This window comes from Neolamprologus multifasciatus, chromosome 1 (genome assembly GCF_963576455.1).
Source record: "Neolamprologus multifasciatus chromosome 1, fNeoMul1.2, whole genome shotgun sequence".
NCBI classification, from domain to species: Eukaryota; Metazoa; Chordata; class Actinopteri; order Cichliformes; family Cichlidae; genus Neolamprologus; species Neolamprologus multifasciatus.
Window position 1 is genome coordinate 21,780,185 of NC_140439.1, and position 26,663 is coordinate 21,806,847.

The following is a 26,663-nucleotide window of genomic DNA, read 5'->3' on the forward strand; positions in this document are numbered from 1 at the left end:
AAAACTGGGGAAGGCTTGGATTGCTTATCATTAAAAGCATACAAAGCCAGCTGTATAGCACAGCTGCCAGAGTAATTTTGAAGTTTACAGATCTACAACATATGCTCAGATTCAAGAAACTTCAGCAACACTGGAATCCCTGTCTGAAGCCCTCATGCGAAAACAGCCCAGTTTCTCCAATGTTTCTCGGGTTTGTTGGGTTTTTCTGTATCTATGAAGCGCCTTGAGGCGACTTTTGTTGTGATTTGGTGCTATATAAATAAAATTGAATTGAACTGAACTGAATTGAGTTATACAGGAGGAATAATAAAGAAAAGTAAGGGAATGTCATGAATGTCAGTAGAACAGTACAATTAATCTTGTCCTCAGCTTTACTGTTTTATTTATTTGATATACAGAATACAGTGTATAAATATAATATATATGAATATAAACATTTTACACACACACATAAAATACACACATATCATTACAAAACATAAATACAAATAAAATAAAACAAACAGTAAAAAAAAACAATTAATATTCGACTTCTAAGCTCTGTTAATAAAAGAATACAATATTTGGTGCTAGGGCTGCCACAAGCGATTATTTTGATAGTTGACTAGTCACCGATTTTTTTTGCGATTAGTCGACTAATCACATCATGCATCCATTGGACATAAAACGTACAGCTTAAAGCACCAGCATGCATCTGCTCTTATATAACTATCATTAGCTTACAGCTTTAAGTTTTTAAGGTATGTGCTAACTAAAAATAAAGAAAAGATGATAGTTTATGAAATTTTAATGAAATCTGCAGATTGTTTCGGTGAAGTTTAATAAACTGCTTGCTATCTAAATTATAACAGGCTAACTATCGAGCTGGTGGGTAACAGACGTCTCCGAAAACATCGGAGCGCTTTTGAAAATATGTGGTGTCTTGATAAACTGAGCAGATATTTAAGGTTTACACAGCTACATTCTCGCCTGAAAATATGTTAAACGTTTATTTTGTGACCCAGAAAGAATAATAAGAGTAATATTAAAACTAACTAGCTGCCGCCATTGTTGAAAACTGAGCAAGGCCGCGCTATGAATTCTGGGATAGGTTGGGCCACGAAGTATACACCCGACCCATCCTTCAAATCTGGGGAAATGAAGGACGCATTTCTCAGCCGCATTTGTCGGAGTCTTCGAATTTGTACAGGCTTCATCGTGTTGCTGTAACGTAATCGGCCTACAAATGCGGGCACAGGAAGATGCGCTTCCTGAATTTGGACACAGCTACGAAACCGGACACTGCTCCTTCTTCTTCGGGGTTTAACGGCAGTTGGCATCCTTGTACATACAGTGCTGCCATCTTCTGTTTCAGTCTGTTATTACACTCTTAAATCCTACTACTTATTTGACGATAGCCAACGTAATCGTGACTAGTCGACTAATCGTGGCAGCCCTATTTGGTGCACAAATGAGTCTGCTGTGAGGAATGACACCTGTTATTTTAGCTTTAAGTGACAGGTTATCTGTCTGTAGTGTTGCTGCATGTAGCAAGAGACTCCCAGCAGTTAACAGACATTTATGAAACTTGGTTAGCTAGCATTACCCAACATTCTGTTCTGTGGCATACAGTTAAAAACAGTTTCTCAAATTATGTTTATTATTATGCTATGATGTCTGCCATTTTTAAGATGGTTAGTTGTGGGATTTTAACTATGTTATTTTTTTTTTGCATCATATGATTAGAACATGAGTAAGAAGGGCACACATTATAATAGAGATCTCATCCAAATAAACTCCACAGCACTCCTAATAGCCAAAAATACATTAAATATAAACCCGCACATAAGTCACAGTAGGCATTTTGTCTGTTCATTGGTGTTGTGGTACTTTTACTTTTCTTCAATCCCCCTCAAGTCTCCATTTTAACTACATCTCAACCATTTAATCTCCAAATATTATAGTGGCGTAAAAAGCCTAACTTCATGAAAATGATGTCATTGCACAAATATTTACAGCCACAACCATATATTTCACTACTACATAGTTGTTCTATCCTGTGCATTTATGAGGAATAACCTTTCAGACATGGCTTAATGAGGGTGCTGAAAACTATAAATCCACGCAGATATTACTTCTGGAAAAACAATTTAATAAGACCACAGTCATCCTGAATTCCCATCCTGAGATAAGCGCAGGCAATTCCAAGTTTACAATCATGTTGCCCAACTCTGACATATCATTGCGACAGATCACATCCATATTCTGAAGCTGGTGAGCACAATTACACACACAGTGGCAATGGGTGGGAAAGCAGTCATGTGATCAATTGCAGGAAAGATAATAATTTGTTTCATTCAGTAGCGCCCTAACCGCTGTGCTTGGAAACCAGTCTCCAGGGCCATTACATAATGGGCTAAGCTGTAGTTAGCCATAAAACTGTCGAGTGGTTACACATCACAACGATGCCAGGCCAAAGAGCTTCACACAGCTTTTAACCGCTACAATAGCAGAGCATATTGTAAGCCAGTAACACTATGTCTTTTAAAAAGTGATGACAGAGTATTAAAACTCAAAGTATAGTGTTTGGGGAAAGTGCGTCCACCTGCTTGTGATTAAATTGATGCTAATAATAGGAATGCAGAGTCACAAAAAAACTTGGAGAATAAAAGCCAAGAAACACTACAGTAAAGGTCTCGAAAATCTAACAAACTAGTAAAATGAAAGCCAAACAAATGCAAATAAATAAATATATATCTTTTGTATGAGCAAACCAGATTGAGCTAAAGAAAACGCAGCACCTGAAAAATCCAAAGGCAAACACAGCAACAATCCCAAATGAACACAACTGTATGATCTACTTTCAGTTTAAAAAATTTTTTCTGTTTCACGGTGGGGTCTCTGATACAACAGTCTGTTTAACCCTACACCCAAACAATACATAACTGTGCTGCTGCTGGAAGCTGCTGAGGGCGGTTTTGATGTCTAGGACACAGCTTCTTATGACGGAAACCTATACTGATGGTGTGACTCCTAGCCTGGGGGAGGGTCATCTCAGGAGGAGGAAGAGGGAGATGTGGAAAGGGGAGGGGGATTAAAGAGAGGAAATAAAGACATGAGGGGAGAGAAGAAAATTGTCCTGTAGCCTGCAAGCCTTTCAGTCCTGCTGCCTCCAGTAAATGATGTGCCTTAATCTCAATCAGTTTTTTTTAGGATGTCTTTCCACCACCAAAGGGCATATGAGGGTGAGTTGAAAGGAGTCACTTACTTACCCATTATGTTTGAGTTCATAAAAGGTGTTGGGGACAATCCTTCATGGGACACTAATCGACTGTCACTCAAATGATCGCTGTAATGAGGGCTGTCTGCGAAGCCCTGAGGGAAGAGATCAGAATATTAAGCACATTAGTAGGCAACTTTGATAATTGTGTGCTATAGCGTACTCCTAATTAGCAAGGCGAGAACACAATTGATGCCAATAAAATCTGCAAGAGAAGCCCAAAAATTTGAAGAGAAAGATGGTTCACATTAATAACACTGGTTCACATTTAAACCCCCAGTATCTGCCATAAAAAATACAAGAACTCTATAGATGTTTTAGTAACCTCTCATAACAAGCCACTATGTACATTGCTTTTGTGATCTACTGGAAATTACCATCGTAAGGAAGGCTACACGAAATCGGTCAAGAAGAGGATGTTTTAGTAGCTAGCATAAAACTACTAGCTAAGTGGTAGTGAAACTGTAAAAAGTATCAAGTAAATTGGAAAAGTAGAACTTCTGAAGTAAAAATTGTATTACCTCTCAACAAATAGTTGGCATCCTCCATGTAAACTACATGCACCACTCAAATGCTACTGACCAAAGCAATCACAACAAGGCCTTTGGTCCAGCATCGCATACTTCTTTACGACCAGTCTCACTTAACGACAAGTCTGGCACACATTTTTCTACTAGCAACCAGTGACTACCAAAAGGCCCCTGTAAGACTGAGGCCTTACTGGTCCTGGGCCATCAGGCTGTTATATTAACCCAAGAGATTTTATCATGTTTTACCATTATTTTATGTACAGGGTGGGCAATTTATATGGATACACAGTAATAACATGGGAATGGTTGGTGATATTAAAGTCCTGTTTGTGGCATATTAGTATATGTGAGGGGGCAAACTCCTCAAGATGGGTGGTGACCATGGTGGCCTTTTTAGAAGTCGGCCATCTTGGATACAACTTTTGTTTTTTCTTTTTTTTTAACACTTTCTCTTTATTGATTTTCATCTTATTTTACATACAGAACTAAAGAGGGCAAGAGAAACCAACACATTCACATATGTTCACATATTCCAAAATACACAACGGCTTGTTTTACTTACACATATTACACAGGTGCATGTTCCATTCAAACAAATTCGTAGCAGTCCCTCTGCATCACAGACACAACTTTTGTTTTTTCAATAGGAAGAGGGCCATGTGACACATCAAACTTATTGGTAATGTCACAAGAAAAACAATAGATAAAATATATCATGCAAACGGAATTCCAAACCAAACTCTTTAACCCTCTAACACCAAGTGTGTCATATATGATGCATACTTTTTTTCCTCGCCTAAAAATAAGAAAACATAAGAATTTGCACAATACATTTTTAAGCAATAAACTGCACATAAATGTCAGATGTAGCAAAAATGATACAAATGAAAATTCATACATGGAACTTCATATTTCTTCTCTTGTCTTTTTATTTGATTCAAGTTTCTATAAATGCTCCAGTGTTGTTGTTGGGGTTTTTTTTGGCAATTATTTCTTAGTTCAGGCTTTACATGGTTAAAACAGGTCTCCAAATTCCACAAACAGGCCACCGACTTTCTTAGTATAAGAATTCTGTGCTGCCATCTTAAACCCAACAACTCTTTACCTTAAATGTATCTATAGTTCTATAAAACCAAAACGTATAAATCCAGTTTCTTAAAGTATTCTGTCTTATTCAGTCGTTTTGTGCAAGTCATAAAATGTCTGTATACCATTTCATGTTTGCAGATGGTGTTGTTTAACAGAAGAGGAAGAAACACAGAGATGCAATCCACCACCATTTCCAGGTACCTGCAGCTTAAAAAAAATTGCCTTTTTTTCTCCTGCAGCTTAACAGTGCCTTTTCATGACAGTTATCAGCTTCAGGAGCTCAGGTCTAAATATCGGTCACAGTATGGTTTTTGAAAACTTGGGGTCCCATGTAATAAAAGATGCTTCGTTACAGTGCTAATCCCAAGTCCTGTGAAAATCCTCCTGTGCTCCAGTAAAATACATCTTCCCAAACGACATTAACTCCCACCAGAGGGACCGAGCAGCAGTGGGCTTGCATTTGTATGGAGCTATTTTCACCAACTCATACCCATTGCATTCAACATACAGTTAAAAAAAAAAAGAAGTTAATCTTATTATCCATCTTTTCTTGTGAGTGGATGGTGATGGAGTAATTTCAAAGGCAGTGGAGTGTTGTGCTGTGTCGAGGGAATCCTCAGAGATTCCCTATTGTGCTCCTGCCAGGCCGCGCTCACTGTTAATCACACCATGAACCGACTCAATAACAACAACAGCCCCGTGAGAAGCTCTAGCACACATACACAGACTTACACATACGGAAAGAATTTCTTCTCATATACAAGTAAAAAGCATCAACCTGACCACTCTCTGCAAGGTTGCTGACCAAACTATGAAATACTGAGCTATGGTCAGCAGACAGTGAAAACAATGGTTAAACAACAAAAATAGATTCTAATCATAAACATAAACATAAACATAAACATAAAAGCATATGAAAAGCTCTACTTTTTTCTTCCTTTTTAAAATTTGTGCAAATATCAAGGAGAAGAAAAAATGTGTGGTTTCACAGAGACTTATAGGTTGAATTATTTCTTGGCTGGGAACACAGCAACTTTCAACAGTCTCTGCTTGTTGCCTGGCAAAAACTGCTCATGGCCAGAAAACAATCTGACAAAAGTTGATATCAGACCAAATTGTCAGCTCGTTAAAACTGTTTTCATCCTCAGTCTTACTGCATCTACTCCAAACAGTTTCCAGGGGAGAGGGGATTTGGTTTTCCCTCGTCGATCACTAGAGACCAATATATCTGCCTGAATCTAACATGAGGTTACGTCACTATGCCAACATACTACTTTAGCCAGGACTTTAAAAGTGTGGCAAAGAAAAAAACAGTTCAGTAGCCATGCCTCATGGGTGAAGAAAATAAGTGAGCACTGGCAATTTAAAATTTCACTTTACGAGCACTTAGCTTGGCAACAAGTAGCAAATTGTACTTCCACTAATGGCCATTTGAGGCTGGCTTCAAAAGCGAGCCAATCCCCACAGACTCTCTGGCTAAAATGCCAAACTTCAGCTATGAAACAAACACGTTTAGAGCCTGATACAAACAAATAAGTTTTAAGGTTTTAAGGATAGATTCCCCCCTTCGTAACAACTGCAACAAATCCATTTGGATTTTATGAAGAAGTGAAGTTAATGAAGACATTATAATGTCCAATATTTGGAATCACTGAGCTGGACCTCTCACTAACGCCTCCCTTGTTGGCGCCTTTTTAATTGAATTAAAAAGACAAATAATAAGGCCAGCTGTGAGGTACAGCATAACCAAGAAGTTTATGCTCGAGTTTTGCTGAATGAAATTCTAGTTTGTTTTTGTTTGTAAGTTATATGAATGCAAGGTGCACCCATAAACAACTCCAGGAGGGGCCAGTGGATGATGACAGGACTACATCCATCTTTTATATACATTCTATGACTGACAGTAGAGTTAATCCTGCCCATAATGCTGACTGGGAATTTGTTGCTTACTTTTCCACTGAAAACCTGCAGTTTTATGTCCAACCACCTAAGGAATGAGTCATCTCATGGAGCAGATGGATTTAAAGGTCTGCAGCCAAGCCAAACCTGACACAAAATTTAATGTAAAATTACAATTTTTTTGTTGTTAAAATACACAACATTTTACCAAACTTTAGAGCAATATCCCCCTGTTTTCACCCTTAAAGGTGAAAAGATATCTTTAACATACAGTGTTGTACAAACCTTTGCATTCAACTCCATACAGTGTATATATGTATATACATTTATAAATATGTATGTAGGTAGGTAGATAGATAGATAGATAGATAGATAGATAGATAGATAGATAGATAGATAGATAGATAGATAGATAGAGAGAGAGAGAGAGAGAGAGAGAGGGAGAGAGAGTTATATATTTATATATATTTGACTCTACACAGGAAAGTTAAGCAAAATATCAAACTGAAAAGCACTTCCTTTCAGTTTTATAACTGCAAAGCAGGAAGAGACCATCAGGGTCAGTCAGCAGTGCAGGAAAAAGAAGTAGGAGGGTAGCGTTCAATCCAAGCTTAGTGCATGTTTCTACATTCGTCTGCGTGTTCACACTGGAACTGTTAGATCATCAATCAAAGGTCCCTCATCATTCCCAAACACTGGTGGCCTACATCCATCCAAGACACTAACACACGCTGTCATTGTGCCACAGGGCCACGTTAGCACTGGTGGCTAAATAACTGTCAGATCACTGTGGCAGCGTACAGGCCGGAGCCCATGCCTCATTCCCCAGTCGCTCGCCACAGCGTTTAAAGAGTCATCTCTTTCACACTCTGTGTTGCATCCCAGGTGAACATGTGGCTGCATGTGGCAGCTTGGGAAGTAATGATATGGTCTTGATGGATGCGTGTGGGGTCGAGTATCAAGTTGGGGCAGGGCACTAGGGAAGTGGGGGTTGTTGTGTAGTGGCGGTGGGCACAGCCCTGCCTGTCAGACCACCAGCCTACAGCCACAGCTGCCCAGGATACATCGAATGGCTGGGAGCCAAGGTCAGCACGCCAGGGCTCGGGACTGTTCACAGTCGACTGGTCACACACTCGTAGCAGCAGCTCAAACAAGCTCAGGGAAAACACTGAATTCCCTTTGTAACACACTGAAAGATGAAGCACTCAGATTTTTTTCCACGAGCCTTGGACAGATACAATGAACAGAGAAAAACTGGGAAATCTTAGAAAGTAAGTCTTGTTTTTGATTTAGTTATTTGATACTAATTTAATAAGTTCTATGAATTACACTGAATCAAATCTCCAAAGTTTCACCTGAGATAAGAACAATCCAAGAGTCTGTTCTACTGTTCTGTCTCTGCCTAAAAAAATTCAGGAAAAAGGGGAAAACAGCAAGATTTCTGCAGCTCAATTTAAAAATCTCATCTTCTGTAAAGATGCAGAAACATATAAATGATGGTTTAATTGCAAATAGGTTTTTAAAAGTTTATCTTAGTGGAACAGCTTCTATAAATTGCCTATGCAAATGTCAGGCTCTTGCTGGGATAGGTGATTCAGTAAATGGAACTCAGTAAACAGATGTATTTGAATTATATTATCCAGAAATCTCAGTCTTTACACAATATTTTTCACTAGATGGTTTGTAAATGCAAAGTTGGCAATCACAAAAATCCAAGTTACTCTAACTTTTACTGGCACCACCTGATTTTAATATTGGCCTGTTTTGGTTATGGTCTGTCCTGAGTGCTCAGGTTCAAGAAAAGACGTTGACAAGTTAGTAATTCACATCATCACAACAATACTCCCTTACTAATGCTTATATTGGGTGATCGTGGCTCAAGAGTTGGGAGGTCGCCTTGTAATCGGAAGGTTGCCGGTTCGAGCCCCGGCTTGGACAGTCTCGGTCATTGTGTCCTTGGGCAAGACACTTCACCCGTTGCCTACTGGTGGTGGTCAGAGGTCCCGGTGGCGCCAGTGTCCGGCAGCCTCGCCTCTGTCAGTGCGCCCCAGGGTGGCTGTGGCTACAATGTAGCTTGCCATCACCAGTGTGTGAATGTGTGTGTGAATGGGTGGATGACTGAATATGTAAAGCGCTTTGGGGTCCTTAGGGACTAGTAAAGCGCTATATAAATACAGGCCATTTACCATTTACCATAATTAATGATTACAATTAGGTCAAATTAGCCAAGATTATTCACTTTGTCTCTCTTGTGTGCAAATTTATATTAAGTTAAAAAACAAGGCTAGAAAATTGGTTACAGGAAACGTAAGACAGATTAGTTCTAAATGGAAAAATGGATCTGAAACAAACAAATGAAATGTTCCATTTATGAAAATAACAATGTTAATATTTAGCCTGTCTACAAATTTGCATCATACATCATATCCATTTCCACTGCAGGTGCCTCATTATTTTAAAGCTTTCATTTAGGTAAATTTAAGCAAAACACTATGCTAATCAATCATTATTTAGCTGTTATCGATTACAAAGCACATGAACACTATGGCTTCTTCAGTCAGTTCAGTACTGCCAAACACAGACATTTATTTAGTAGTGCTGGGGTTATTACTTCAGCCATGCTGTGTTTAGACTTTGGTTGCTGTGGTTTCCTTTGCCTGCCTGGCCAAGAACAGTGTTACGGTTTACCCACTAACAGCCCACCATTACTGAGACTCCTGTAGTGACTTCTGGTCAGCGCTTGTGGTCGGGGCTGCTGTTTAAAATGTAAATTAAAGCAGTGTTCTCGTAGCTATGCCGTGCAACAAGCACATATATCATGACATGAGGAGATTTTGCTGTGATATTAATATTTAGTGCAGTTATGCCTCAAAGTGAACCGTTATGCTCACGTCTGCCCCTATATTTTTATTCTTTCATTCTACTACAGTAGCTTTGCATGATTTCAAGTTTAAAATATTCCCTATTTTACCTTATAATTTTTCTTTGCTGCACCTGTTTAGTTCATTCACTGTCTGAAACAAGCTTTTTTAGTTCAACACTCTTTAAGCCAACATTGTGCTGCACCTTGTTAACATTAAGTTTCAATAGCAGCTTTTGGTGCCTGAGATGACCATGATATGGTTCAGTCATTCAACAGTAAAAACCTACAGCAACCTCCTTGTGACAGGACAAATCAGTTGGTTGCCCTGTGACCACACTGAATGCTTACTGCACATGCAACACCCTTAACCTCAGGGTGACCACTTTTGATCACAAAGTGATTGCACAATTCGTAGCAAGGTGTCTCCAAAAAGTCATGGTCTGACTTGGACTGCCCGCAATCACTCACAGATGAGGGAAGCTTTATAAGTAACAACTGTCTAATTTATAAACATAGATGGACTGCCAGCACACTGTAATCAATCTTAGTCAGTCTGTGCCAGTGAGCTTAAGTAATCTGCAATGAATCTCTTTGCAGTGGGGACCCAACTCAACTGGTTGGTTGAGGTTCTAACAGGACCAGAAGTGGTTAATAATTGAATCTCTTTTTAATGTGAATTTCTGGGAATATAGACAGCAGGCATCAGTCTTGTCGTGTCTTGATGTACCAAAATCAATGAAAGACAGCAACAGACACCTCTCTTTACTCACCATTTGTTTATACAGCACTCTGCATTTAATCATTAGTTATTCTTAAACTCTGGCTCTCTTCCACAGTGTGTCTTTTGTTCCATTTCCCTGCCCTCACCCCCAAATGGTTGAAGCAGATGACTGCCCCTCCCTGAGCCTGGTTCTTCCGGAGGTTTCTTCCTGTTAAAAGGGAGTTTTTCATTCCTACTGTCACCAAGTGCTTGGTCTGAGGGGGTCGTCTGATGGTTGGGGTTTTTTCTGTATCATTGTAGGGCCATTAACTTACAATTTGAGGCAACTGCTGTTGTAATTTAGTGCTATATAAAACTTAATTGAAACGGTCACAGACCAGGTTCTCGTCTCAATGCAATCATTTCAAAAGTAACAAGATTGAAGTCCATTGCACATGTTCAAAATAATTTTTGTCTGTTATGTATGCAATGTAAGCAGTATCATCTGTGAGAGATTAACCGTACATACTGTATGCTGACTCCACTATATTGAACTTCAGCTATGTTTAATATGAGATACTTATTCTCTCAGCTGATGCCTTTAGGGGTCGCCACAGCAGATCATCTGCCTCCACATCATCCTATTCCTAGCATCCTCTGCGGTCTTCCTCTTTTCTTCCTCCCTGGCAGCTCCATACTCAGGACCCTTTGTCCAATATATATATTTTGTGAAATTTTTTGTTATATGTTTTCAATTCAGTTCTTTCCTTTTATTTAGTTATTTCATGAGTATTTTTCTGGCGGTAAATAATAATAACAAAAAAAAATTCTTTTTTTTTAAAATATGCAGCTTTTCTTTGAATCTAATTAGGTCACCTTTCAGATGGTCAACAATGTTTGCGAGCAGACATCAAAACTATGTGAACTGTATAAAAAAAAAAATCTCAAAATACATTATTCATTGAAAAACCTGAAACTGTCTGGAAAGATTACTATAGTCTATTGAGCTTTACAAGAAATGCCGCTTCTTTCCTAAACCAGCATATGCGGGATATAATATTCTATAGGGTATATAAATCAAATCTGTAAGGTACGTACGCAGCTGTGTGTGAGTGTTGACATGCACGCCTTATGGAGGTGCAAACAGCTGTCTGCTGGCTGATGGTGTGCCTTGTAATGTCAGAATCACTCATTTGTATGCACCTGGAGCAAAGATATCTCAAGCGTCTCAGTCTTATAATTCAAATCAAGCTGCCTATGTTACCATAGCCTGTAGATGTTCATTCGGGAAGGGCACAGAGAAATAAACAAGGTAACGCAGCTCGAGTGGCTCTGACATTTAACTGAATTCTAATAGAAAGTGACAGGAGATTGACATTAAATGAAATTCATACAGGGCATCTAGAACAACCAATGTGTGAGGGACAAACAAACAGGGAGAGCTGTTCACACTTGCTCACACAAACAGTGAGATGTTCTCACTTAAACAAAGAGATACAGTTTCACATGGAAATGAACATGCACACATCTTGTTCATTATTTTACAAATGAACTGCACTTGAGAATATTTTGAAGATATGCTTTACAGTGGATTAGGTCATCACAAATAAAGCTACATGACTATCAAATTTTTAATTCCATGACATATCATGTTAATTTACACTCCTTAAAGTGACAAATTTAAACAAATTTCTCATTTCTACTTCACACAGGCCTGAGATCATAGGCTAAATTGTACTGAACTAACTGTGCATAGTGCAGGGTAGCAGAGTGCTGGATATCAGCAGATATTAGTTATGGACAGAATGAAGAAAATAACCAAAAATATTGTTTTCTGTATATATCTTCAGATATGCAGCCATGAATAAATTGATCCTTTAATTTTAAAGTCCACCATTTGCCATGATTTAAAAAAGGACTAACATTAAACATTTACATTTACAGACAGGCTGATTGGCCTGCAGAGATAACCACAAACCATATTTTCCTGCAATGCAGCTTATAACATAATAAACATAATATTGTCTTGTTTTCATGGAGAATAACGTTTTTAAATGTACGGCAAAAAGCACCTGCTTATTCTGAAGCTCAGTTTTCTGACTGAATCAGTGGATCAACAGATAAAAACCTTGCAACTATTTTGGTAACAGATTAATCCTTGGTGTTTTACATTCTCAAATTAGATTATTTTGCCTGCATTTCTCTGTTTTATATGATTTAAAAGTAAATATATTTTGTTCAATTAACCAACAAATGGAGAAACAAACCCATATTTAATTTAACATGCGGATATTTTCACTGCTCTCAGTATCAGACGCTCAAACTGCCGATTTAGTTTTGCAAAACAGTGACAGTGTATTTTTTTTTTAAATCTTTCATTTATATCTTTAATTTAGTCATCGATTTTCTGACAGGGATTGAATTATTGTATCAATCCCTTTATCAAAAGTCTTATTATGTTATTGAAAAAGACCTTGCCTCATTGTGGAAATGAATAACGAGCACCATTTAAATATAGCCTGAACTGAAATATTTTTAAAACTAAACAGAAGCTCAAGGATAACACCAGATTCCAGTGTTTTCTAACCTTTGCTGGTCCCGTCTGTCACACAAATACATGTCTATCATAGGTCCAACAGCAACAATGGTGCTGGGATAAGGTCTTTGTTATAGTAAGTGTTAAACGATGTGCTGTGGAGCAGAAAGGTCACTCAGGAGCATTATCGTGTGGGTAATCTTACCCGTGAGGACTCATAAGAAGGACTGGACTCATAGGAAGGACTGGACTCGCCACCTGGGGTCCAAGATGCTTGGGTGGACCGCTCATCCATACCTGTCAGAAACAGAGAGCACAACTCAGTCAGAAAGTCACGATTACCCTCACAGTTCAGTGTACCCGTACCACATGTACCTGTGTCTCAAACAACACCGGTTTATTTAGTGTCCCTGTGGTTGTGTTTAACACGACATCTTCTGTTTATAACTCACTGTATATAACGACCCTTTTATTTATATTTGCTTTTGTAATATTTTTAACTATAAAAATGTTTCCTACACATCTATTCTGGCATGGCTAGAACAGTGGAAATGTGTGGAAAATATATCAACCTTTTTTTAACATTAAAGGCTTTGATTTCTTTCAGATTTGCTGGCAATTTTTTTTTCATAATTACAAATCTGTTTTGGGGAATTTTCAGACATTTCAATTATGTAAAGAGTTTGTGTGTTTCCGCACGGAATATTTCAGTATTTTAATTCAAATATTACACATCTATAAACCAGATGTTTGTTTGGATATACTTTTAAACAACAGCATGGATAACACAAAGATTTAAAAAAAAAAAAGAGTCAGACTACGATAACTTCATTTAAAGTTGTTATTAATTTGTTATGCCAATTTGATATTAAATTGGCACAACCAAAGCAAAACACATAATTTACTCAAGCATAACTTAAATTTTATAAATGTTTTAGTTTTAACAAAATTTATTTTGTAAGTAGTAAAAGACAAGCACGAGAACAATCTATATAAATCTGTGTTTGTCCAATTTGTGTTTCTAACTTTTTTTTGGGGTATAAAAGTTATTATAATCCATAATGAATTAGATTACATTAGAATATGCTTTACAGATAAAGGAAAGAGTTCACGTGTGAACTAATAATATATCCAACTAATCGTACTATAACAAATTAAATTTCTGTGTCTCTGTTTGCCTGTGAATTCCTTCTACAAGATTGACACCTAATGAACCAAATTTGGCACATAGGTACATCACACAGATATAACTTTTATCCATGTGACATGATGCTATCATGTTGCCTGGCAACCACCTACCAGGACTAAAATGACCCATGTGCAGCGTTCATGCACTTACAACACCTTATAAAAGCATTGTATAATTTTCATTTCACAACAATAATATCCTATTCAGCAAATATCGAATGTAACTGTTTTTCATATTTTTGAATTGCAATGTTTAAATCATTAACATTACAGTATAACATCTGACAATTAAATACATTATGCTATATATAAAATATATAATATAGTATGACTCCTATATCTACCTATTTCTTTGTCAAAACAAATCTACCACCCATATTTTTTTTAATTTTCTCTACGTGATTAAGTTTACCAGTTTGACAACAGCACAATAATAATAATGGAAAAAAATGCACTTCTCTTTTATTCTGGCTTTTCCAGCTTGAAATGTTTTCTGTGGGTTTTTTTTTTTTCCTTTTTCAATTTTCATTATTAAGAAATATATCTGAGTTTCGGGTGGTTGTCTGAACAAAACAAGATATTTGCATATGCTGTTCATTTTCTAATATTTTATGCAGGAAAAAAAATCTGGAGGAAAATAATTCACAGATTTACTGATGACAGTAATTACTGAAATTAGTTCTGAGCTGCAACACTTAATGGCCGCCAAAAAACATCTTCAGCCAGCAGCTTTGCATATAACAATGACCACAAATGAGCAAAAAAGAAAAAGAAAAAGAAAAACTTAATAACCTGGGTGGGTCACATAAACAGACTCTTGTCTTGCTTACAAGTTGGAAATGCTATTTAATTACAGGTGCAAGCCTTTGGTCTGATTAACACCCAGACTGCCATGACAGCAGTGTGATTTTTACAACAAAACAAAAAGAAAAGTGACTAACTGATATCTTTAAATGTGACACATAAATATATTTTTCCTTCAAATTCTTCTCATGTACCACAAAGCAACCAGAAACTTGGTAATCCGATGTATGGCAGGCTAAACAGCTGAGCGCTGAAACGTGATAAAACTCATTTTCTAAATTAAAGAAAACCTGAATGTTTCAAAACTCAAACTGATAAACAAATAAAATCAATAACGCCAACCAATCTGCAAAGCTAGAGCATCTGGCACAGCTTGAAAAACACAATATCTGATTTTTACAATCTAATTTATGTGATATAGTCAGTAACAAATATTTGATGCCTCGATTGAACATTATTGTGCTCCTGTAATAGCCAAAGTCACCACAAAGAAAACATAACTGCAACGCGGGTAAAGCATCAATATTCTCGAAGTTATTGATTGTCCCTGTTGTAATAATATCTGTCCCAGTAAAATGCAATCCCATTTGTTCATTTCCAACTTCAAATAAAGAATATCAGATTTTATAAATATTGGGTATGCTCAGAAAAAATAATACAACAAACAAAAAAAACTTTTTTTTTACACTTTAACAGGTTTAACAAATTTAACAGATGATATGCAGCAAAGTTGGTCTAATAATCAAAAAAGCAGAATTTTTCCAAGTGAAACTAACAACTTTAATAAAAAGTAAAAAGCAAAAGTTAATTATGCACAGCTAAAAACAAACCTATAATCACTGATCAAAACGTGTTTGGTGGTGGTCCTCTGATTCACCAACATCTAAATACAGCTCTGCAGCCCTACATGTAATGTTCAGTTTCACCTAATGAGGTTCAGTGCAGCTTACCAGGAACTTTTTATGCGTCACTAAAGCTAATAATCACAAACAAAGCCCTTTGGTGTTACCGAAAATTGATGAGGATGTGGAACAATGATTACAAGATACGGAAAAAATACCCAATCTGAAATGATACTGCAGTTCGATTTTTTTTTATTTTTAGTGTCAATACTACAATTTCAGCTTCCATTCTGCCAAGAACTTCTTAGTCAGAAACCTGTTTGTCTAATTATACATTTTACCCGAAAGTCAGTGACATTTCTGTAACCAGAAATCACGCACCAGTGAGCAGCGCAACAGATAAGTTTCATCCTGACAGACATGGTGCTTTGAGTAGATTCATTTCCTCTTCTTCAATGGGCAAACTATAAAGTTAATTTGTCTTGCTTTTGTGATTTGTCGGTTTTGTCATCCACATTTGAGGCCGTGATACTCGTGTTACTAATTGAACTACTAGTGTTGGTAGTGTGATGACACGATGGTGACATGCTGTCGCCCAGGCCTTTTACACTGTGAATGTAACAATGGTCAGTGTTTGCAGTCTAGGCCACTGGTTGTCATCTTGTCTGATTACCATCTCCAAAAGGGCTCTAGGGTTCCCACTCTTCTCAGTACACAGACAGCCACCACAATGAGATTACTCACTGATACAAGAGGATAAAGAAAACACACAAATACACTGGCTGGCTGCAATGTAAGCATAATGAAACATGGAGAATCTGTGCTATCCCACCAGTAGTACTTAGTGCCAAGGATCATTATAAAATACTCCAAATTTATAAAACCAAGTGCAGTGTACTAAAGAACCACCAAAAACTATCAGCCACCTCTGGGCCTTTTTAGCCCCTTAAGCTCACCGGACACTTCCACACAGTCTGACGATTTACCTTCCTGCCTCAGGTTCACATTCATCATTTTTTTAAGAAATGTTTGGTCTCTGAGTGCATCTCAGGGTGTTTTCCACTATGTTAGACTATTAGTTTTTTTACACTGATAGAAAGGGGAGTTTAACTGGTCCACCCGACTTGAGATCAAAGTGGGCTTTAAGTGGCCCGCAGTGTCCAATGACTTTGATGTCCCTGCATTAGACTGAGCTCATTCTTTTGCTGTTCTATGACTTTAAGACCTGTCCACCTCATCAGATTTTTGTTCTCCAGCTTAATTGACCAGCAAATTTGTAGGAACATCCCTAATATTCAGTATGTAGTCCATCAAACCATTATCAACAACATGTTTTCAGTAGAAGGCTCTGGGTAAAAAAAGCAAGCAGTGTGGTTGTAGTGGGTGTGGTTGTAATAACATGCTGACTCCTCCTTTCTTACCATCTCTACAGCATCATTCATGAACAGCTTGCACCAAACCTAGATTCAGTTAAAAGCCATCCAACAAAATTACTTGTGCACTTTTTGTACAAATGACAAGATTTGAGCATTAAGTTCAATATTACTGATGCAATAAAATCCAACAAGGCTGTGAAAGTGTCTGCTCAGCAAACAGCAGGAAAAAAATAGCCAAGCATTACAGTTTGTATTTAGAATTTCACTACTAGTGACACTTGCTGAGATAGGAATCTATATCATCTTACTCACTTGGAGAATGAATACTTTCCATCACTCGAAAACAGTTGGCAACACAACCACACGCCAAATGTTATGCATTTATTTTACAAAAAGGAGCATTTGGTCCTGGCAGTATCTGAAATACACTTAACATAACGCATGAGGCCCATAATACATAAATTGCTCCTATGGGCAAAGACAGTGACACATTTTGCATACAGTGGTCCCTCGCTATAACGCGGTTCACCTTTGTGGCCTTGCTGTTTCGCGGATTTTTTTGTGCAATTTTGCATGCTTTTTTTTTTTTTTTTTTGCAGTGCATTGTGTTCTGCGTCCTGATTGGCTGTAGACCATTATCAATCAATCTCGTGCCGTGTCTCCTGTACAGTAAAGAATGCATTCAGCTTGTCAAATTTACATAAATCTTCAATCGCTAGCAGTGTGACTCTGAAGTGCTGTACTGTATGTTTGTAAGTTTTCTACCCAACAAACGCACCAATGTTGACAAAACTTTTATACACCATCATAGGCACCTGCGGGTGAAAAGTGTGAAAATTTTCATGCCTGTCTGAGAAAAGTGTATAAAATGTGTAGTGAGGGGTTTTACAGCCTTAAAAAAAAAACTATAATAGCCTTAAGCCTTAAAATCTATAATAATTGTCAAAAAATTAAGTCGGCTACGGCTTGCGGATTTCACATATCACAGGTTATTTTTAGAATGTATATATATATATATATATATATATATATATATATATATATATATATATATGTTTGTGTGTGTGTCTTACCAGTCATTTGGGAAACCTCAAGAGCTGTAGAGTAAGTTTGAAACAGTTATGCATGTACTTTCTCATACATTCTCATATTGGGTTCTCAGTTTTGGACCCTTGGGCTATATCTATTTCCATGTGTGCATCATGGCGCTACATGAAGAGCGTTGGCAGAGGAACAGAAAAAAAATCTAAATCAAGATGGAAAAAGGCTGCAGTAAAACTGATGGCCAACTAATAATGAGTTGCAGCTACTATATGGAAGTACACAACTGTACTAAACTGCAGGATTACAATTTTCAAAAGAACATGAAAAGAAGCTTGATGAATACTGGGTGTATAATCTTTGTCTATATGAGGCCGAGATAAATCTGTTTGACTCAGATGAGGTGTGTGGCATGAAAGTGGGCCAGACGACCACAATAAATGATATGCAAACAGTAACACACAAAAAGGACTGTGATGACCTGTGGTTTGTGTATTTGTTGAGTTATATTTTATTTCTTTGTACAGTTTTGCTTCTTATTTGGGGGGGTAAGTACATTGAACTGTAATGTAATAAAATCTTCTATATAACAAAACACTAGCTAGAAACATTATTTCCTGTCTCCAGACACCAGGTACTAGAGACTAGAGAAAAATCTCCCATAACTGCCCAAAGGAGACAGATAAGATTCTGACGAAGATCTGGCCAGGTACACTCAAAAAACCAGAGCAACGCAAACATATTTCTAGCATTTCTTCAGATATTGGTGCAACACTATTATCCCACTATCCCAGTAATAAAAAGGTTGACTAACGCTCATTATGCTTCTACCATGGAGCCTTTAATGCAGTAAATGAGGGCTGTGGATCATTTGATAATCAGATCTATTTTCCAAAGGGATGTATTCACTTCTGGCAAATAGTGCAGCGTGATATAGTTTCCATGTCTGTTAGAGTAATGCTAGGGTTCACACAAGTCTGAGTGATGTAAATTTCTACATCGCAAAGATGATGAGTGTGAGGCTCTGTGCAGTCGTCCACATGCCTGCCAATTTTTTTGTGACCACACAGACTTGTCCATGAAGACACTACTCCACAATACACAAGTACACATGGGCCCCTCAGGGAGAAGGTTTTTGGTCTTGATGTCTAATTAACGGTTTCTTGTATAAATGATCTTAGAGCAGCCCAGTCAAAACTATGACTGTGCCAAATGTTTTCATGCAAATCACAATAATGTGAAATAGCAACTGGAATCAGACAAATCCAACTGATTCCAACAGGGACACACAGGGTTAACATCGACCCTCCATTACTCAATATAAGCTACACTTACACCACACCTTTTTATTTACCACAATCTTTTGCACTAGCTACAAACACTGGCTACAAAACAAACATGTCCATGATTACAGCTAGAAACAGTGAATTTCAAACACGCTGTTTCCTGACATAATCGACAATCTCAAACACTATATTTCAACAAATTTAAATTAAGACCTGTTAGCCCAAAATTAGGGATGCATCTAATCGGGACAGAAATGTTGATAATATGAGGTGTGATCAAGAAGTGTCACCTGTGTGCCGGCGCAAGACAGCACAAAGGCATGAAGCACAGTTCAGGCTGTTTGCTCTGAATGTTCTCCCTCAGAAACTTCAGACTGACCCCAGAGGAAAAGAAATTCTTATGCACGACCGTGTGACTATCAAGAAAAACAAACGGCACACTCATGGATGTGCTCCTGACCTCACTTGCCACTTTTGTTCATTGACACTGACAATTCTTTAACTGAAACATGCTCATTTGTAGATGGACATACTGGTTTCATCACCAGTGACGATCCAAGTTCAAGGGTGTGTGCAGAAATCACAGAGCACACAGTGCAAGTGGTCATAGCGGGACATGCAGGAAGGAAAAACAAAAGTGGGGCTGAAAATGGTCAAGAGATGCACATGAAGATAATCTTAAAGGGAGAGATCGGGTAAACTCAAATCAGATACGTTTTTTTTTCATGATCTGGTTTCCAGAACATTTTGATTACACCTCATAACATTCTGCCTTTACTCCTCCCTTTCTCGCAGGGAAAGATTACTTTTCTCTAGAACTTCTGCTCTACATCACACTGCCCTGATTCATTTGGCCAGAAAAATATTAACCACTGCAAATGTCTTATTTGGCATGTATATTAGATATGAGAGGAGCTGGAGCCTATTCATACGGTGCAAGTCTGTCTATCACAGGGCCAACACAGAAAGACAGACAACCAAGTTATGGTTTCTCCAATTCTGCTATCAGAGATCAGCCAAACAAATATATTAAGGACTTCAAGCATCCACTGATCTAAGATAACCTGAGCCACACTCCAGCGAGTCCACATTCACAGAGCCACATCACCAGCCCTACCTTTATATTGAGAAACCTAATGATAGTAGGGACCTGATTTGTTTTGCATAATTCCTTTTAAGAAGTTTATCTGTCCCCTGGATTTTTATTTCTTTTTCAGGCAAATCTGAGATGCGGTCAGGTGTAACGGAGGTGAAGAACTGACATGGAATTACCCCCATTACAAACTAATATTTTATTTTTAGAAACAAACATGGTTATTTAACAGCAAACAAAGATGTATTGCAAATTAAAGAACAAAAACATCTGAAGTGTTACCATAAAACAATAATTACAGTTATTATAGTTCCAATTTAAAACTATGTGTGGAAAAACTATTTAATTATCACACTCATATTCACAGAAACAGCCAATTCAGAATCACCACTTCACCCAACACACATGTCTTTGAGCTGCGGGAGAAAGCCAGGGTACATGAAATGAACTCACACAGGGAGACTTGAGCCGGCCAGTGTACTCAAACCTAGGAGCGTTCCCGCGAGGTGACACTACCCTGCAGGGTATCGTTCCTTCATACACAGTTGAACAATTTTAACTGGCATATGCTTACATCCGGCATGTATCTTCTCTGTAATGCATTTCTAAATCGTTGAAAACCATCTTGACTTTACAGGCAAGAGTATTTATTTTTGTTAGGTGACATCAATCTGATAAATAATAACCAAATCTGATGCTTTGCACACAAAACTGACCTCAAAGTGAGGCAGCAGCAGTGACGTTCTTTTTGTAGCTACGACCGGCAATGAGACATTTAATTTTGGGATCCGTCTGACTGACAAACCAACCTACAACAGCTGCTGGTCACAGTCAACAAATGTACCACTACATACCCACTAAATGAAAATTACCCATTTCACAGCAGCCCCACTCCAGTGAAGAGTCAATGGCCTCATCAGATTTGCATCATCAACACAGCTGGAGGAGAGAAATGATGAATCTCCGTTAGAGCCACTTTGGCTATTTTTTCCAATCCATCTTTCTCTGACACACTTTTGAAGGGTCCTGCATGTCCCACTCTGCCTCAATTATCTGGCTATGCCCAGCTGAGATGCAATAATCCAAACCCTCATTCCCTGCAATTTCCACACTCATGACTGCACACTCACTTGCCTTAAGTTCACAATCACTTATGTAGGTGCTTCTTCCCCTACCTTGAGGATCAGAGAGACATGAGCTCTGGCTGTAGGCTAAAGGGAGGAGGGATTTACCCGCTATAGGTGTCAGTGCTGGAATATTTAAATTAGAACGTATACATGCATACATATGCAAACTAAATTTAGCCTCCTGAAATTACAATCCACTGCAGAGTCAAAGTTGTGCGGATGCTTGTTTGTTGGAAAAAAGTGGTATAGCTCATACGAGCAGTTTTTGCTACAAAAACACAAAATACTAAAGCAGACAATAAATTCCCTCTCGCTATTTAGATGTAAGACACTTTTAGTGGCTCATCTTCTCCATGATACTGCAGCGTGATATAGTTTCAGTAGTGAATTTTGCTGAAGTTCCACAGGAAATATATAGGTTGTGACTCAACAAAATACAAAACATTCAGAAATTTGAAACTAAAAAACAGAAAAGCTAAAAAGCTATGAAAATCTTTCCAGAGTGTCTCTTATAGCAAAATATATCCTGTGACACCAACCCATAAATGCATGTAGAAATATCATGTAACTCAAAAACACTTGAGTGTAATCGCTCTGTCCTACATCTAATTATTTATCAATCAAGTTATATATCTATATAGATATATAATTTTTTAAAAACACAGTGAATCATTCAATCTCAATTCATCCAATTAAAAAAAAACCACCATGACATACTTTGAGTATAATATTATCAGAAAGGTGCTCTTTCTAAAATAGTTAATTTAGATTTAGTATATGGTGTCATACCTCAGAAATATCACAGTGAAGAAATATCAGTCCCCTACCTGCAAAGTTATGGTTTCTCCAATTCTGCTATCAGAGATCAGCCAAACAAATATATTAAGGACTTCAAGCATCCACTGATCTAAGATAACCTGAGCCACACTCCAGCGAGTCCACATTCACAGAGCCACATCACCAGCCCTACATTTATATTGAGAAACCTAATGATAGTAGGGACCTGATTTGTTTTGCATAATTCCTTTTAAGAAGTTTATCTGTCCCCTGGATTTTTATTTCTTTTTCAGGCGAATCTGAGATGCGGTCAGGTGTAACGGAGGTGAAGAATGGACATGGAATTACCCCCATTACAAACTAATATTTTATTTTTAGAAACAAACACGGTTATTTAACAGCAAACAAATATGTATTGTAAATTAAAGAACAGAAACATCGGAAGTGTTACCATAAAACAATAATTTGAGTTATTATAGTTCCAATTTAAAACTATGTGTGGAAAAACTATTTAATTATCTAACACAAACAGTCAAACCTAGACTGTAGGGGGAATAAAATAACTGAAACAAAGCTGCCTATTTATAAATCTGTACTTAGATAGAAATAAGCAAAAGGAGCCATTAATGCATGTGTTTAGGATGATGTCAAAGTGTAATACCTAATCTGAGCTCTTTAAATCTGCTCTAAACATAGTTCGTGTCATAATAATAAAAAAAAATCTGCAGATAGTATGTTTCTCACAAAATATTACATTTACAAATTGCAAATAAAATCTACAAAACATCTTGTAATTACACAGTCACGCCCACATAGTTTTTATCATTTTTGTTTTTAACCAACAGCCCAGGTGTATCCTTAGTTCAGTTTTGAAGGAAAAAATTGGTTACCAGAAGACACACACCGGTGCCAATGAGCTTTGAGCTGTAACTTACAATTCTCCACAGAAAAAGCACCAGGCTGACCACAGTGTATTTAAGAGCACCTTCCTACAATAAACCACAACAGCACATAGTTATGCCTTACAGTGCACTGCATGGACAACACCAATGTTTAGTCATCCTAGTAAAAATGCTTGTTTTGCAGATAAATCCACATTAAAGAAACCTGTTTCATTTTTTGTCATCAGCTTGCTGCAGCAATGACAAAACAACCCGGCTGCTGAAAACATCCACAATTAGAGAAACGTTCACTGAGGTTTCCACCTGTGTAATCTGACACAATCAGGTGAAAAAGCTCTGCAATACATTTCCTGTCTGGCACTCCTGTAACTTGTTTCAAATCGGCTCTGACTTTTCAGGGAGCAGATAGTAGTGGTGGCGGCATGCTCAGATTTATTATTTTTATAAAGGTATACCTAAAACACTGTCACATGAAAACCTTCAAAAATATCGACAACGCTGTTGTCAATGTGAAACTTTGTGTTATTATTACATTACATGAACATATGCGTGGGAAGCTTACCAGAAAGGTGCGACTATTTGAAAATCCTCAGAGCAATTTCACTAGAATTTCTTGCCATTTGTTTTACTGAAGAGACCACACATACACATACACACACACACACACACAGCATCATCGTTACTTGAATGATTAGGTATTATAAAAGTCAGCCCCGCAGTTCATGTGTGACAGCTCTGTTCTTGTTTCTTTGTCATTTCTCCTCAGTGTGTGTCTTTCATTTCGCAGATAACCGACGACAACGAGGCTTTGTGGATGCACACAAGACATGCTTTCACAACACATAAAGCTCGATTGTTGACTTTCTCTAGTGGCACATCAGACAATAGATGTGCTTCGGATTCATGTCCTGTAGCGTTTGTAGATATAGGAAGCGATCCAGAAGCAGAAAAGCTTAACTCTAGTTATTACGACCAAACCACCTACTAACCCTAACCCAAAGAGACCAGAAATTCATGGAAAACACACTTAAATGTATGCGTATATTTGAGGGGCAATCATCAATATGCTCCTGTAATCTTGCTCAATAAGAAAATGTCACACAATCCCATTAGGGATATTAACAGCATTTTCCTGAAGGAAACCTTACAGCAAATCCTTAATCACAAGCTGACAAAAGAACTGCCTAATTAAAGCATCTGACAATGCAACGAAAAAATGAATAACACTCACATTAGACCAATAAAACATTTACACCCGTCTGTGTCCTAAACCAAGCTTTGTTCTACATCTTTACTACAGCACTGCACTACAATTCCAGGTGGAGGGCTCAAGGGTTTCAAGCACCAGATGTGAAAAGCACACACACACAGAGGAAAGAGAAGAATCACATGCAATGCTGAAAACTAAGACAGTTTTCCTCCAGTCTCCATTTATATAAATAAGTCCAAACAGAACTCAAACAAATCAGAATCAGGTAAACAACCGATCTTCAAGTGCAGAATTATGAGTCATGCGAGCAGGGATAAAGAGAGACTACGTATCAGAGGGTTTACAGAGAGGTCTGAGGGACCAGGTCCTACCTGATGCACTGAACTGACTGCTTCCAAGTGTGGTAGGCCTATTTTTCCCTCCGCTTACAGGTGGAGAGAACATCTGAAAGGAGAAACACAGAAATGCATACCTACAATTATAGCAAGTCAGATGTGCAAAAGCAACCATTCACATAATCCAGTGCCATGATACTAAATCAAGGTTAGCCTGTGAAATCATACTACTCAACATACTAACAGGAATTGATCAATTAGTCATTATTAAGCCTATTTAATCATCACACCTCTTGGAGCTGCATGGCAAAGCATTTTTAAAAAAAACCAACCTACCGCACTAAAGTCCAGCAGGTCACTTAGTTCCTTGTCAGTTCCGAGAGCGGCAATCCGCTGCTGGGGGTTCATCCTGGCGATCTAGAAAGCTGGAGAAGACAAAGTCCATCAGATTACATCTTTGCTGGTTTATTGAGCAGAGGGGACTAGTACCACATGAAATGACTGCCGCGGGAGGTATTTGTTATGGATGAAGAATAAAGACCATCACTGTGAAGTAAAGTTGACTATGGCTTTAACCTGCATGTGGCAAACACGGACAGAACAGGCGTATAATCTGTTCTGTTAAGTGTGCAGAAATGTTTCTCTTTACTTGTTTTCTCTCACTGCGCTGATTAAGAGAGATGAGACCGTTAGTAGGAGCGCTCTGAATGGATGGCTCTGCTTGTTAAAGCCAGGACCTGCAGCATCGCGTTAGAGCGCCGACAACGTGCCTCTGTTATCACTCCGAGACGTTTAAACGACCCTCTGCCCGGGCTGTCTCTAACCGCGTTAATGTCAGTGGTCTGTGCGGCTTATTTTCCACGTATAACGATGTTATCGCCTGCTGTTAGCGGAGGCACCTAACGTCGCTTAGCTAAGCGGCTAACACTAGCTGCAGTCCCTAGTTCATATGGGTTGAAAATAGCTAGCGAGCTGCAGGCAGCTGCAGCGTTTTTAGTCCGTGTAGACAGCAGTACGGAGAAGACAATGCCCTCCGATAGACCGAAACGTAAATTACAGACCACTTCAAGACAGGCAACACAGATAAACAAATATTGTAAATGATAATCTTAATTTCCAGCTCCGGAATACAAAACGCAGTGATGGTCTTTCTCAACTCCCAACTTCTTTCACGGGTCCGAAAGCTTTTTGGCAAACTCCTTCTGATATTTTACCTGTTTTCCGATTAAAATCCCGACTAGGGTGATCTGGTGAAGAGTCGTTTTCTGAAAAGACGCCTCAAAACAGCGAAATGTGGGTTTAAACAGCAATAACTGGGGGAATATCCTCTATATATATCAGTTACGAGTTTCCCTTAGGCAGACATTTTTGCTTTGCAAACGCCTCAGCACCACGATGACATTGGTTACTGTATCCCTCCGCCGAGCTCAGTGACATGATGGTCCCACACAGGGGGAGATGCTGCGGGAGTCAGCGCGAGCTGCTGTCCTGGGTCGCGCTGATGCACGACAGGTTTATCTGTGCGTTATTATCACTGACTGCTAATGCGAGTTTTAGCAGACTGTGGAGCAACACTGTTCCTCAAAATTCAGAAATAAGGGCAATGAAATGATGCGAGTCTGTTTTCCCAGTTTAAATAGGTTTTTATTAAAGATTCGCCATAATTGCAATATACTCCCTCGTTATGTTGTATCCAGTTTAATCACTGTCTGTTGTCTCTGCTTGTTTGAAAATTTACATTTAAGGATGGATGGCTTACCTACTGCAAATCAACTGTACCTACTGGGTACAAATAACCTGAACCTG

At 38.2% G+C, this 26,663-nt stretch overlaps 1 protein-coding gene across 5 annotated transcripts in view; it reads right to left on the bottom strand.

Moving 5' to 3' along the window:
* The window catches only part of tcf12 (transcription factor 12), an 84,301-nt gene extending 58,041 nt beyond the window's left edge, over positions 1-26,260 (bottom strand). For 2 of the 5 annotated variants that reach the window (XM_085153473.1, XM_085153482.1), the window contains exons 1-5: positions 26,072-26,259; positions 25,194-25,282; positions 24,894-24,966; positions 13,082-13,173; positions 3,252-3,354 (exon numbers count right to left, since the gene is read on the bottom strand). In XM_085153473.1, coding sequence (XP_085009599.1) covers positions 3,252-3,354; positions 13,082-13,173; positions 24,894-24,966; positions 25,194-25,265 — 340 coding nt within the window. In that variant the 5' untranslated portion in view covers positions 25,266-25,282; positions 26,072-26,259. Of the gene's footprint in view, positions 1-3,251; positions 3,355-13,081; positions 13,174-24,893; positions 24,967-25,193; positions 25,283-26,071 lie in introns of all 5 variants that reach the window. The other 3 variants (XM_085153491.1, XM_085153463.1, XM_085153501.1) reach the window with 3 other exon arrangements.
* Between the last annotated feature and the right edge of the window lie 403 nt (positions 26,261-26,663).